The sequence below is a fragment of the Telmatherina bonti genome (assembly GCF_933228915.1).
Source record: "Telmatherina bonti genome assembly, chromosome: 17".
Classification (NCBI taxonomy): domain Eukaryota; kingdom Metazoa; phylum Chordata; class Actinopteri; order Atheriniformes; family Telmatherinidae; genus Telmatherina; species Telmatherina bonti.
The window spans coordinates 6,786,507-6,800,585 of NC_136615.1; the positions used below are offsets into that span (position 1 = coordinate 6,786,507).

Sequence of the window (14,079 nt, forward strand, 5' to 3'; positions counted from 1 at the left end):
CACGACTTTTCAGACAGTATAAGAACTGTAAACATCAAGTAAAATGACTCAAAGCCCCACAGGAAGGGCAGGGGGCAGTATGGTCATTTACTTAACCAAAGAAGAACAACTCAAGACCGATGGCGGCACAACCGAAACAGTCAAGTGAAAACAGCTTTAGACCTCGTGCTCTAAAGTTTGGGAGTTTTTCCAGCTAAACAACCTGTCTGAACAGGTGAAATGTGTCGTCTGCCACGCAGAGCTGACGTACCGCGGCAGCACGACACTTATCCATGTGAAGAGAAAGCACCCTGGAGTCATGGTTTCTGGGTTAGTTAGTATTACAGAGTAGATACCTAGTTTTGTCATTCCTGTCGTTTTTTGTTTTTTTTTCCTGGAAATTTCCCGGATGATGAAACAAGGAGAAAATAAACCGACACAGTTTTACAATTAAAATATTTTATTTGTTTTGTTTTGTGTTTTAGGTCAATTCTGTAGTTTAGATATGACATGATAAATACGTTTGTTTCAAAATAAATTCATAGTAAGCTGTTAAGTTTATATTTGATATTCAACTCGTTCAGGAGTCATTTTACTTTACCAAAGAGCATTATGTTGTGATGGACTTGAAATCTGGGTGATATTTACATGATGCAAATGAAGAGAGTGGGGTGAAACATCCTGGAGCTTGGAAAAATAAAAAGCTGCATCAACTGGAAGCACAGATGGCAGGTGTGACAGAAATAATCCTGACTAATCGAAAAAATTATTCACAGATTAGTCGACCAGTAAAATAATCGTTAGTTGTAGCCCTAGATGCAAAAATCATCATCTGCCCAGATCCATGTGGGTCCTCACAGAGCATCTCTCTGCATCCCTACATGTGTGAACATGTCTACAGACACGCAGCGTAACAGACACAACCACGTACACAACTGGCGTCTGATTCATCAGAGTGAAAATAAACTTTTGTTTGGAGAAAGCAAACAGAGTAAGCAGCTAGCTGAGGGGAAGATGGAAGCAGCCACCTCTGACATTATCATCCAAACAGGCAGTAAAGAGAGTGAAAACATGAAAGAAGGAGCAACACCTGCTCTGATCCAGACAGCAGTAATAAGAGAAGAGTTTTCCCCAGGTATCCGGTCTGAAAGCCTGCTGAACGGTGCAGCAGAGGCTTCCTGCAGCACAGCTGTCTGTTCGCTGCACATCACATCCTGTGTCTGAAAAGATCAGCTGCATCGTGGCGGTGTGTGTTGGGGTCTCTAAATGTGTACGTGTGTGCGTCTGCCTAACTGTCTGGTGTGATCCACACAAAAATAAAAGTGACAGCTCCAAAACGAGGCTGCTGAAAACAGCTACCGAAGCAGCAAACCCCAACTTCCCTCTGAACATCGTGCCATTTTCACTGTATTTAAAGCGTCTCTATTCTACTCATTTCAGTCTAATTTATTTTAATATGCAAGTCCAGAAGGACAAGAAATAATCCATCATTTTCCACAAACCCCTTCATTCATCTTGTATTGATCCTCTCAAATCAGCCTCTGCCAGAAACACGCCAACAGAGAAAGCCCTCTGTCCTGAAGGCTGCGTCTGATTGGTCAACTGCTGGGAGCAGTTATACTGAGCAGTGAAGGTGGGCGTGGCTTTCTTCTCGTAAACGTGCACAACCCGGAGAAGATGACCAATCAGTGAGTCCCATCCCTGGGACATCACTAAAATGTCAAAGTAGAAAAAACTCTAAAACCAATTGTTTCTGTCACCATGGAAACCGAATGTGGAGAGTGATGGAAAACTCTAACATGTAAATAGGTGATTAAAAAAAATGGCGCTCGTATGACGATGAGGATTCATCACTATAACACTGTAGAAAACTAGACATTTGGGATGCACTGATACCAGCATCGGTATCGGCTCGATACCAAGCGTGTGTACTCGATACCAACCGATACCACACTAGTCAAGCTAGCGCAGATGTGTTTGATGCTTAAAATGTGACCTTTTTTTTTTTTGGTAAAATGTGCCAAATCAGAATAAAACTTACTGAAATTGTTAGATCTGTAATGTTATTACATTTGTATTGGTGAGGTAACTTCAGAAAGGATGGGTCATTTATTACAGCCTAATGAAATCTGACAGAGTTATAACAGCAGTAATAACCATAGTCACAATAATGTTCATATAAACACATCTGGTATCGGTAAATATCGGCATCAGCAGATATTCACATTTCAGATATCGTATCGGATTGTAATTTCCAATAGGTGGATCGGTGCATCCCTACTGGACATAGCGTCATAGAGCTGCTTTAATCCTTCAGTACAAACCAGACTGCAGTGAGATCGTACCTCACAGTCCTTCCAGATCTCAGGGTCCATCTCTCCGCTGCTCTGGATTTCCTGCACCAGACCCCGAAGCGTCTCAAGGGAGCTTGGGTTGATAAACGGGAGGTTTTTTTCTTGTTCAAATGCTTCATCGGTGCTCAGACACAGACTCCTGAAACAACATTAGATATAAACGTATTATATCACTATTTCATTCCACAGTTAATCTCTGTACTAATTATGATTTATTGATGATAAAGATTTCTCAAAATCGTCACTTTCTGCCTGAATACAGCAGCAGATGCGTCCTGCAGCCGTCCTCTGCATGTGCAGCTGGAAAACTGTCAGGATCGTCATGGATACAGAGAATAAAGTGGTTTCTAGTGGATTTGGTTCACCTGCATCCCCAAAACCAGCATCTCTTGCTGACATTATGCAGAGTTCACAATCTTAATATGGCATGAGTTTATGCATTATACAAACATTTTATTATTATTATTATTATTATTATTATTATTATCAAACTTAATGATCTATAAGGAGTGTTGATGGGATGTTACACATTAATAGTTGGGAAAAAAGATGAATGCATAATAATTGTGATAAATATACCAGTAATAAAATTTGTCATTGTGACATCTCTGTACAGTACCATGTACTGTATACCTCGGGCCACAAGGTGCAGCTTCTATTACCAAGTCTGTGTTTAAGTCATACATAAGGCAATCTGCGTTATTGGGCGCATGCTGAAAAAAAAAATAAGACAAAGTAATGAAAGCAAAAACGTGAGTTTGGTGGAACTATATTTAACTACGATAAGTATTTAAAAATACACACGTTATTTTCTTTAATCAACCTGCCGTCACAAATCCATCGAAGTCGTCTTCTGTATGTGATCAGCGCAACAATTTAGCCATCAAGCATTCAGGTTCTCTCCCATCACTCTTGTGGCTTCTGTAAAAGCTTCTGTAAAAGCTCGGACAACAGTCACAGACGTTCAACGAGTTGTTGAACAGCGGCCTTTCTGTGTGGAGTTTGCATGTTCTCCACGTGTATGCCTGGGTTCCCTCCAGGTACCTCCCACTGTCCAAAGACATGCATGTTAGGTTAATTCAAGAAGCTGCTGTCCTGCAGGTTTCCCATGTATCCCTGCTCCAACACACCTTGCTTCCGTTAAATGGCTCCAACAGCAGAAGAAGTTCTAAACAATAACGGATTAATTTGCACCAGGTGTTGTGAAGCAGGGACACGTGGAAAACCTGCAGGGTTGTGGCCATCGAGGACCAGAGCTGGACACCCCTGGGTGGGTTAATGACTTTAAATTCTCCCTGGGAATGAATGTGAGGGTGAATGGTTGCTGTGCTGGCCCTGTGATGGACTGGCAACCTGTCCAGGTGTACCCGGACTCTCGCCTGATGGTTGCAGGGATACACTCTAGCTGAACCGTGACCCTCGGACTAATCTGTTTGGAAAATGAACGAATAATCGTCCACTTGCGAATAGACTCATCTACATAAAGGTGGGTACTAGGTCTGGGCGATTAATCTGGTTTTAATCTCAGTACGATCTGGGTTTTCAACGATGATAAAAATAAAAGGGTGTGATTATTTTTCTCTCTGCAGTTTCCTCTCCTGCTGTCTTCAGCTGCTAATCGAGCGTCTCTGGCATTGCAGCGCTGTGCTGTAAACTCCTCCCACAGCCGCTTTGCTTTCATTCAGACACTGTTGCCAACTTGGAGACTTTCTCGCTAAATCTGGAGACTTTTTTTGTTAAAAGCGACAAATCTAGCAGCTTTTACTGGAGTTATTAGAGACTTTTCTGGTGTTTTGGCGACTGACTTGAAGGCACATATTGTTCTGCAGTTACTGTAAGGAAGGAGCAGCGGGAGCCTCTCCCGTCCTAAAGCACTCCCAGGCGGCCAGTCTCAGTCGGCTCCGGCTGCAGGTCAATGTAGAATAACTGCAGTAGGTTGTGGAAGTTCACCTAAACATAGTTTATACCATTGTCAGTGACAACTGGCTGCATTATGTTCCTATACATAGTTCGGCCAGTTAAACACTGTAATATCCCTCCGTACGGGGCGTTACCATAGCAACGCGTTAACCAGCTGGTTCAGATCATCTGTTTTTTAACAGAAGAAGAAGAAGAAGAAGAAGAAATTTTATTTATATAGCACCTTTCACAGAAATAAAATGACAAAGTGCTTCACAGAGTGCAAAGGGGAACAGGTGAATGAGAGAAACGCGCTGCAGCCTGACAGCGGTTGTTTGGAATAGTTCCTATACTTCAGCATATTTAGCAAATGTTGTAAAAAAGAAATAAAAAAATTGACATAAAATGTTTCCTGCATGTGACCATGGTGTAAACGGGTTAAACAACTCCGAACCGTCCATTAGACAGTTATAATGCACGACACGGAGTCTAGAACACCACGACACGCAGTGTTGTTTAAAAATACTGGATAATGGAGAGCTCAATTTCAATAACAATAATCATGATTATAATTTTTGTCATAATCGAGCAGCCCCAGTGGGTGTAACAGTGTGATTAAAGCTACTCCACCTGATCTTGTTGCATGCTGGTGTGATGTCCACAGCCCTTCTCTCCACAGTGCCTCCAGTTGTTTGAGAGGTGGTGTGTCTCTCCTCCGAGACGGCCAGTCCCGACGCTGATGTCCCCTCAGAGGACACCAAAGACGTCTCGCTCTCTTTCCCCACATCCCCATCTGGACTGACATGGCAATGGCTCAGAGCCCCCGAGCTGGACACATCCTCAGAGATACTGTCATCTGTGGACATGTTTATGGGCCCATGTGGAGGGGGTCGGTCTGACAGCTGGACGCCACAGGAAGAGAAAGCAAATAAAACCCTCTGGTTAGATAAATGAGCCTTTGTGTTGCAAAAAGCCTGAATAAGCCTATAATGAATAAACTGCAACATAACACGTTACAACTGAGGATAAATGTGTCTTTCAGCTCGTATTTCTCACCTCATGTCAAATATTAAGATGAAATATGTGCTAAAAGATCATGTGTTTATGATGAGCATTAACAGTCACGTGTCATTATTTATATTTTTTATGTTAAAGCTCGCGCTACGCGTTAATTAGCATAATTACCACAGCAGAGACATGTTAAACCTTTTATATGAAGGCTCAGGAATACAATAGGAGCTACATTAGCTGCTTTAGCCGCGGTGTCAGCGACCACATTCAACCATCCGGTGGGTGAAAGTTATCTAACTTATCCAGCTAGATAGCGGCAACTAACTAGCGGTCACGTGGTTAGATAGCTAGCTAGCTCAGGACAAGCAGAGCGGCTGGGTAACAGCGTAAACAAACACGTTTTACATGCTGCATAAGACAAGACAGACAGGCGAATTTGTTCTACGTTCATTCAGAGCTGGCCTACCAGGTGACTCGTCTCGATATTTCATCCATATTTCTCTGTAAGTAGCCTAGCAGGCTAGCTGGTTGCTGGTTGGCTGCTGCACTGCAGTGTTTGCAGTGTCCGCAGCTCGCAACGCTATTGGTCACAACGCGATATGAAATTAAGAGCCGTGATTGGTCAGCGCTGTCACTCCGAGTTTCTATTGGCTGGCTGGAGGAAGGCGGAGTTTCACATCTGTTGGGACAAAAACCAACTGACAGGCGCGTGCACTGGCTGTAACTGACAGGCGCGTGCGCTGGCTGGCGTTACCAAGGCAGCAAAACATTTACATTAAAATAAATTAACTAAATTATATTTTCTTTTTTTAAAGCAAACATGTTGAGAACAGTAAGAAGAAATACGTAATAATTAGGAGTCAGGAGTTCTCAGTGCTGCATCAAGAATGGTGTTTAAGGAGCTAATTTAAAGCTAATTAATAGGGGTGGGAAAGTCGAATCGAAAAATCTGGATTTTTTGCTTCACAATTTTAAAATCGATTTTTTTTTTTTTTTTTTTTTTTTAATTAAAAAAATTAATCTACCATACAATTTGTCATTTTTATTGTTTTTATTGATCCTTTTACTTGTCTTCTTGGGCATTACAGCAGCAGAATGATGGCCTGGCTACTGTGTTGTTTTTTCCTAATAGAAATCAAGAAAAATGAAATTAAATTAAAAATACTTCATTAATCCCAAAGGGAAATTCAATATTGTAGTATATAATAATTAACTTGAGGAGGTCTTGTTCCAGAGGCTGATGGCTGCTGGCAGGAATGATCTTCTGTATCTTTCAGTCTTACATCGGACCTGAAGAAGCCTCTCCCTGAACACACTTTGTTGTTTCATTACTGTGTTGTGGAGAGGGTGTGAAGAATCCTCCATCATCTTCATCAGCTTGTGCAGCATTCTTCTTTGGACAATCAGCTCCAGCGGCTCCAGAGTTACTCCAAGCACAGAAGCAGCTTTCTGGATCAGTTTGTTGATTCTCTTCAAGTCTCTGGTTCTGATGCTACTACCCCAGCAGATGCTGCAAAGCTGACTGCACTCTCCACAACAGACTTATAGAAGATATGCAACATCTTGGTGCAGACGTTAAACCATCTCAGGTTCCTTGAGAAGTAGAGTAAGTAAGGACCTAATTTAAAGCTAATTAACTAATAATACTAAATAGCCCATAAACACTTAATAGTACGCAGCATCCCAGTAGCTGTGAAACTGTCAGGGAGAAATTATTCTTAATTATTTGATAAAAAAAATAAAAATAATTTAAAAACATTTTCTCTTTTAGGTGTGAAAACTACACATCTTTGTTTTGAAGGTTTATAATTTTGTATAAAACAGGATTTGGGGAGCGTTTCTCAGCATGGTGCACAGAGACTGGATGCGTTGAGGAGTGCGACCTAAAAAAAAAATCCATTTTCAGCAGACAAACTGGATCTGAAAGTTATTTCTGCAACACAACAAATCACCATGACCACTGTATTGAAAATACAATTTATTACACAGAGTAATAAATACATACAAAGATGCACGTACCAGCATTTTCCTTTTTTTTTTTCCTTTTAATACCAAACCCAACTTCAACACAGATGATGTATTTGGCACATCTGTCCTGTATCCTCTCAGTCATGTGACCTGAAAATTAGACCAAATACTACAAAAATAAAAAAGAAAGAAAAAAGAAAGACAAAAAGTCTTCTGTCTACTTCTGTACAAGCCATGCAGTTTCTAGATTCACCATGGGCCTGTTTGCATGCAAAATGAAACAAAAACAAAATAAAAATGTTAAAAAATGTCTTAAATTTGAAGTCAGAAGAAAGATCCCAGAAGGGGGGGGGGGGGGGGGGGGGGGGGGCGTACGACCACATGACATCCTCTCATTTGACCTCCAACAAAACCACCTATGATTGAAGGAATCCTCCAGAAGCCCAGAAGTCATGAGTTGTTTTCAGTACTTTTCCATCCTTCGTTCATTTACTTCCTCCTTGCAAAGGAAATGCCATGCAAGTTACCCTTTTGTTTTTCATCAGATGGATTTTTTGCAGGGAGGAATGTGTGTTTGTGGCTAGGACCTGGCGTTTCTCTCCGTCTCCGCCAGGCACTCGCGCACCAGCCCTCTGGCATGAATGATCCCTGTCAGAGAGGAGAAGCGCGATTAGATGGATCAACTGAAGTGATTAGAACTGCAATGTTGACGTTTTACCGGAGAATAACTCCACTTTACCTCTTTTCAGTCTCTCCATGGCGCTCTTGCTTCCAGCGTATGTGGGCCTGATTTCCTTCCCCAGCTCCTCGATGATGGCCAGCAGCTCTGCATATTTGTTTTGAGGCACTTGGCTGCCGGTGGAGCCCTGAAGTTGAAGGAAACGGAGAGTCATTTGTGCAGATCACATTGTAAAAAGATGGAAAATCAGAGTATGAATCATGGCTTTGTGGTCTCTTCGGATCTTCAGACTTATTTTAAACATCAACACATCCATGCAGGGACACATTTGCATGTATAAACTGCTGAAATGACGACACAGATAAGACATCCTGTCTGCAAAGCGTCCACACTTCTGTTCCTTTCAGCACGAGGAGCAGAAACCCGCGTTTGTTCGGAAGGAGCCGACTCAGGCTGGCGAACTGGGAACGTCCCAACATCCAACGAAGAGCTCGGCTGGGACGCTGAACCAGGCAGAGACACCACCAGAGACGCCGGGGCCACAACGGGCCCAGCGGGGGATGAGCTGTAATCTGTCAGGTTTAAACACATCACATCTGGTTTTACATCTTTTATCAGAATGATCCGTTTGTATGAGGAGGTGATTCATGTCCATGTATGTCCGTTCAGTTTGCTGATCATCATGTGACACGCGGGACCTGGTCATTTCCAAGTCGATGTGTTCTTCTGGATAAATAAACATTTTTTACTTTATTTTATTTACCCTGCAGGTTTGTTTTATTTGTTTTTAAATGTCTGAATGGTGCTCTCTCTCTGAGCTCCTCCCTGTCGGCCTCTCAGGTCAGCTGACCAGCTCCGTCTGTCCGTACCGAGGACGAAGCGCAGAGCGGAGCGGGACTTCGCAGCTGCAGCACCTAAACAGCTTCCTTTATGCTGACTTCTTTTTATCATCTGGAAAATATCGTTCCACCGTTTCTCACTGCGGCCGATGAAGACTCTCATCCTTCACCACCTGCAGGATGGAGCTTCTGTCTGGTCTCCCAGCAAAACCAGCAAAACCATTAGCACCACCGCCGAACTCTGCTGCACATCCGCTTACTGGGACCAGTCTGCTTACTGGGACGGTACTGGGACCGGTCCGCTTACTGGGACCGTACTGGGACCGGTCCGCTTACTGGGACCGTACTGGGAACAGTCTGCTTACTGGGACCAGTCCGCTTACTGGGACCAGTCTGCTTACTGGGACCGTACTGGGAACAGTCTGCTTACTGGGACCGTACTGGGAACAGTCTGCTTACTGGGACCAGTCTGCTTACTGGGACCGTACTGGGACCGGTCCGCTTACTGGGACCGTACTGGGAACAGTCTGCTTACTGGGACCAGTCCGCTTACTGGGACCAGTCTGCTTACTGGGACCGTACTGGGAACAGTCTGCTTACTGGGACCGTACTGGGAACAGTCTGCTTACTGGGACCAGTCTGCTTACTGGGACCGCACTGGGAACAGTCTGCTTACTGGGACCGTACTGGGACCGGTCTGCTTACTGGGACCGGTCCGTTGACTGGGACCGGTCTGCTTACTGGGACCGGTCCGCTTACTGGGACCGTACTGGGACCGGTCCGCTTACTGGGACTGTACTGGGACCGGTCTGCTTACTGGGACCGGTCTGCTTACTGGGACCGGTCCGCTTACTGGGACCGTACTGGGACCGGTCCGCTTACTGGGACCGTACTGGGACCGGTCTGCTTACTGGGACCAGTCTGCTTACTGGGACCGTACTGGGACCGGTCTGCTTACTGGGACCGTACTGGGACCGGTCCGCTTACTGGGACCGTACTGGGACCGGTCTGCTTACTGGGACCGGTCTGCTTACTGGGACCGGTCCGTTGACTGGGACCGGTCTGCTTACTGGGACCGGTCTGCTTACTGGGACCGTACTGGGACCGGTCCGCTTACTGGGACCGGTCTGCTTACTGGGACCGGTCCGCTTACTGGGACCGGTCTGCTTACGGGGACCGTACTGGGAACAGTCTGCTTACTGGGACCAGTCCGCTTACTGGGACCAGTCTGCTTACTGGGACCGTACTGGGAACAGTCTGCTTACTGGGACCATACTGGGACCAGTCTGCTTACTGGGACCAGTCTGCTTACTGGGACCGTACTGGGACCGGTCCGCTTACTGGGACCGTACTGGGAACAGTCTGCTTACTGGGACCAGTCCGCTTACTGGGACCAGTCTGCTTACTGGGACCGTACTGGGAACAGTCTGCTTACTGGGACCGTACTGGGAACAGTCTGCTTACTGGGACCAGTCTGCTTACTGGGACCGTACTGGGAACAGTCTGCTTACTGGGACCGTACTGGGACCGGTCTGCTTACTGGGACCGGTCCGTTGACTGGGACCGGTCTGCTTACTGGGACCGGTCCGCTTACTGGGACCGTACTGGGACCGGTCCGCTTACTGGGACCGTACTGGGACCGGTCTGCTTACTGGGACCAGTCTGCTTACTGGGACCGTACTGGGACCGGTCTGCTTACTGGGACCGTACTGGGACCGGTCCGCTTACTGGGACCGTACTGGGACCGGTCTGCTTACTGGGACCGGTCCGTTGACTGGGACCGGTCTGCTTACTGGGACCGGTCTGCTTACTGGGACCGTACTGGGACCGGTCCGCTTACTGGGACCGGTCTGCTTACTGGGACCGTACTGGGACCGGTCTGCTTACGGGGACCGTACTGGGACCAGTCTGCTTACTGGGACCGTACTGGGACCGGTCCGCTTACTGGGACCGGTCTGCTTACTGGGACCGGTCCGCTTACTGGGACCGGTCCGCTTAATGGGACCGGTCCGCTTACGGGGACCGGTCTGCTTACGGGGACCGTACTGGGACCAGTCTGCTTACTGGGACCGTACTGGGACCAGTCTGCTTACTGGGACCGGTCCGCTTACTGGGACCGGTCTGCTTACGGGGACCGTACTGGGACCAGTCTGCTTACTGGGACCGTACTGGGACCAGCCCGCTTACTGAGACCGGTCCGCTTACTGGGACCGGTCCGCTTACTGGGACCGGCCCGCTTACTGGGACCGGTCCGCTTACTGGGACCGGTCCGCTTACGGGGACCGGTCTGCTTACGGGGACCGTACTGGGACCAGTCTGCTTACTGGGACCGTACTGGGACCAGCCCGCTTACTGAGACCGGTCCGCTTACTGGGACCGGTCCGCTTACTGGGACCGGCCCGCTTACTGGGACCGGTCCGCTTACTGGGACCGGTCCGCTTACTGGGACCAGTGTGCTTACGGGGACCGGTCTGCTTACTAGGACCGTACTGGGACCAGTCCGCTTACTGGGACCGGTCTGCTTACTGGGACCAGTCCGCTTACTGGGACCGGTCCGCTTACTGGGACCAGTCTGCTTACTGGGACCAGTCTGCTTACTGGGACCGGTCCGCTTACTGGGACCAGTCTGCTTACTGGGACCGGTCCGCTTACTGGGACCGGTCCGCTTACTGGGACCGGTCCGCTTACTGGGACAAGTCTGCTTACGGGGACCGTACTGGGACCAGTCTGCTTACTGGGACCGGTCTGCTTACTAGGACCGTACTGGGACCAGTCCACTTACTGGGACCGGTCCGCTTACTGGGACCGGTCTGCTTACTGGGACCAGTCCGCTTACTGGGACCAGTCTGCTTACTGGGACCGGTCTGCTTACTAGGACCGTACTGGGACCGGTCCGCTTACTGGGACCGTACTGGGACCGGTCCGCTTACTGGGACCGGTCCGTTGACTGGGACCGGTCCGCTTACTGGGACCGGTCTGCTTACTGGGACCGGTCCGCTTACTGGGACCAGTCCGCTTACTGGGACCGGTCCGCTTACTGGGACCGGTCCGCTTACTGGGACCAGTCTGCTTACGGGGACCGGTCTGCTTACTGGGACCGGTCCGCTTACTGGAACCGGTCCGCTTACGGGGACCAGTCTGCTTACTAGGACCGTACTGGGACCAGTCCGCTTACTGGGACCGGTCTGCTTACTGGGACAAGTCCGCTTACTGGGACCGGTCCGCTTACTGGGACCAGTCTGCTTACTGGGACCAGTCTGCTTACTGGGACCGGTCCGCTTACTGGGACTGGTCCGCTTACTGGGACCGGTCCGCTTACTGGGACCAGTCTGCTTACTGGGACCGGTCCGCTTACTGGGACCGGTCCGCTTACTGGGACCAGTCTGCTTACGGGGACCGTACTGGGACCAGTCTGCTTACTGGGACCGGTCTGCTTACTAGGACCGTACTGGGACCAGTCCGCTTACTGGGACCGGTCTGCTTACTGGGACCGGTCTGCTTACTGGGAACGGTCCGCTTACTGGGACCAGTCTGCTTACTGGGACCGTACTGGGACCGGTCCGCTTACTGGGACCGGTCCGCTTACTGGGACCAGTCCGCTTACTGGGACCAGTCTGCTTACTGGGACCGTACTGGGACCGGTCTGCTTACTGGGACCAGTCTGCTTACTGGGACCAGTCTGCTTACTGGGACCGTACTGGGACCAGTCTGCTTACTGGGACCGGTCTGCTTACTAGGACCGTACTGGGACCGGTCCGCTTACTGGGACCGTACTGGGACCGGTCTGCTTACTGGGACCGGTCCGTTGACTGGGACCGGTCTGCTTACTGGGACCGGTCTGCTTACTGGGACCGTACTGGGACCAGTCTGCTTACTGGGACCGTACTGGGACCGGTCCGCTTACTGGGACCGGTCTGCTTACTGGGACCGGTACGCTTACTGGGATGGTACTGGGACCGGTCTGCTTACGGGGACCGTACTGGGACCAGTCTGCTTACTGGGACCGTACTGGGACCGGTCCGCTTACTGGGACCGGTCTGCTTACTGGGACCGGTCCGTTGACTGGGACCGGTCTGCTTACTGGGACCGGTCTGCTTACTGGGACCGTACTGGGACCGGTCCGCTTACTGGGACCGGTCTGCTTACTGGGACCGGTCCGCTTACTGGGACCGGTCTGCTTACGGGGACCGTACTGGGAACAGTCTGCTTACTGGGACCAGTCCGCTTACTGGGACCAGTCTGCTTACTGGGACCGTACTGGGAACAGTCTGCTTACTGGGACCATACTGGGACCAGTCTGCTTACTGGGACCAGTCTGCTTACTGGGACCGTACTGGGACCGGTCCGCTTACTGGGACCGTACTGGGAACAGTCTGCTTACTGGGACCAGTCCGCTTACTGGGACCAGTCTGCTTACTGGGACCGTACTGGGAACAGTCTGCTTACTGGGACCGTACTGGGAACAGTCTGCTTACTGGGACCAGTCTGCTTACTGGGACCGTACTGGGAACAGTCTGCTTACTGGGACCGTACTGGGACCGGTCTGCTTACTGGGACCGGTCCGTTGACTGGGACCGGTCTGCTTACTGGGACCGGTCCGCTTACTGGGACCGTACTGGGACCGGTCCGCTTACTGGGACCGTACTGGGACCGGTCTGCTTACTGGGACCAGTCTGCTTACTGGGACCGTACTGGGACCGGTCTGCTTACTGGGACCGTACTGGGACCGGTCCGCTTACTGGGACCGTACTGGGACCGGTCTGCTTACTGGGACCGGTCCGTTGACTGGGACCGGTCTGCTTACTGGGACCGGTCTGCTTACTGGGACCGTACTGGGACCGGTCCGCTTACTGGGACCGGTCTGCTTACTGGGACCGTACTGGGACCGGTCTGCTTACGGGGACCGTACTGGGACCAGTCTGCTTACTGGGACCGTACTGGGACCGGTCCGCTTACTGGGACCGGTCTGCTTACTGGGACCGGTCCGCTTACTGGGACCGGTCCGCTTAATGGGACCGGTCCGCTTACGGGGACCGGTCTGCTTACGGGGACCGTACTGGGACCAGTCTGCTTACTGGGACCGTACTGGGACCAGTCTGCTTACTGGGACCGGTCCGCTTACTGGGACCGGTCTGCTTACGGGGACCGTACTGGGACCAGTCTGCTTACTGGGACCGTACTGGGACCAGCCCGCTTACTGAGACCGGTCCGCTTACTGGGACCGGTCCGCTTACTGGGACCGGCCCGCTTACTGGGACCGGTCCGCTTACTGGGACCGGTCCGCTTACGGGGACCGGTCTGCTTACGGGGACCGTACTGGGACCAGTCTGCTTACTGGGACCGTACTGGG

General features: G+C 49.4%; 2 protein-coding genes across 5 annotated transcripts in view; both read right to left on the reverse strand.

The window, feature by feature from the left end:
* Positions 1–5,791, reverse strand: part of mphosph9 (M-phase phosphoprotein 9) — a 31,080-nt gene extending 25,289 nt beyond the window's left edge. For all 3 annotated transcript variants that reach the window (XM_079256482.1, XM_079256483.1, XM_079256481.1), the window contains exons 1-3: positions 5,710–5,791; positions 4,863–5,134; positions 2,325–2,472 (exon numbers count right to left, since the gene is read on the reverse strand). In XM_079256482.1, the coding sequence (XP_079112608.1) occupies positions 2,325–2,472; positions 4,863–5,098 (384 nt within the window). In that variant the 5' untranslated portion in view covers positions 5,099–5,134; positions 5,710–5,791. The remainder of the gene's footprint in view (positions 1–2,324; positions 2,473–4,862; positions 5,135–5,709) is intronic.
* A 1,936-nt stretch (positions 5,792–7,727) lies between these two features.
* Positions 7,728–14,079, reverse strand: part of sbno1 (strawberry notch homolog 1) — a 44,357-nt gene continuing 38,005 nt past the window's right edge. For both annotated transcript variants that reach the window (XM_079256311.1, XM_079256310.1), the window contains 2 exons: positions 7,951–8,077; positions 7,728–7,859 (listed from right to left, as the gene is read on the reverse strand). In XM_079256311.1, coding sequence (XP_079112437.1) covers positions 7,792–7,859; positions 7,951–8,077 — 195 coding nt within the window. In that variant the 3' untranslated portion in view covers positions 7,728–7,791. The remainder of the gene's footprint in view (positions 7,860–7,950; positions 8,078–14,079) is intronic.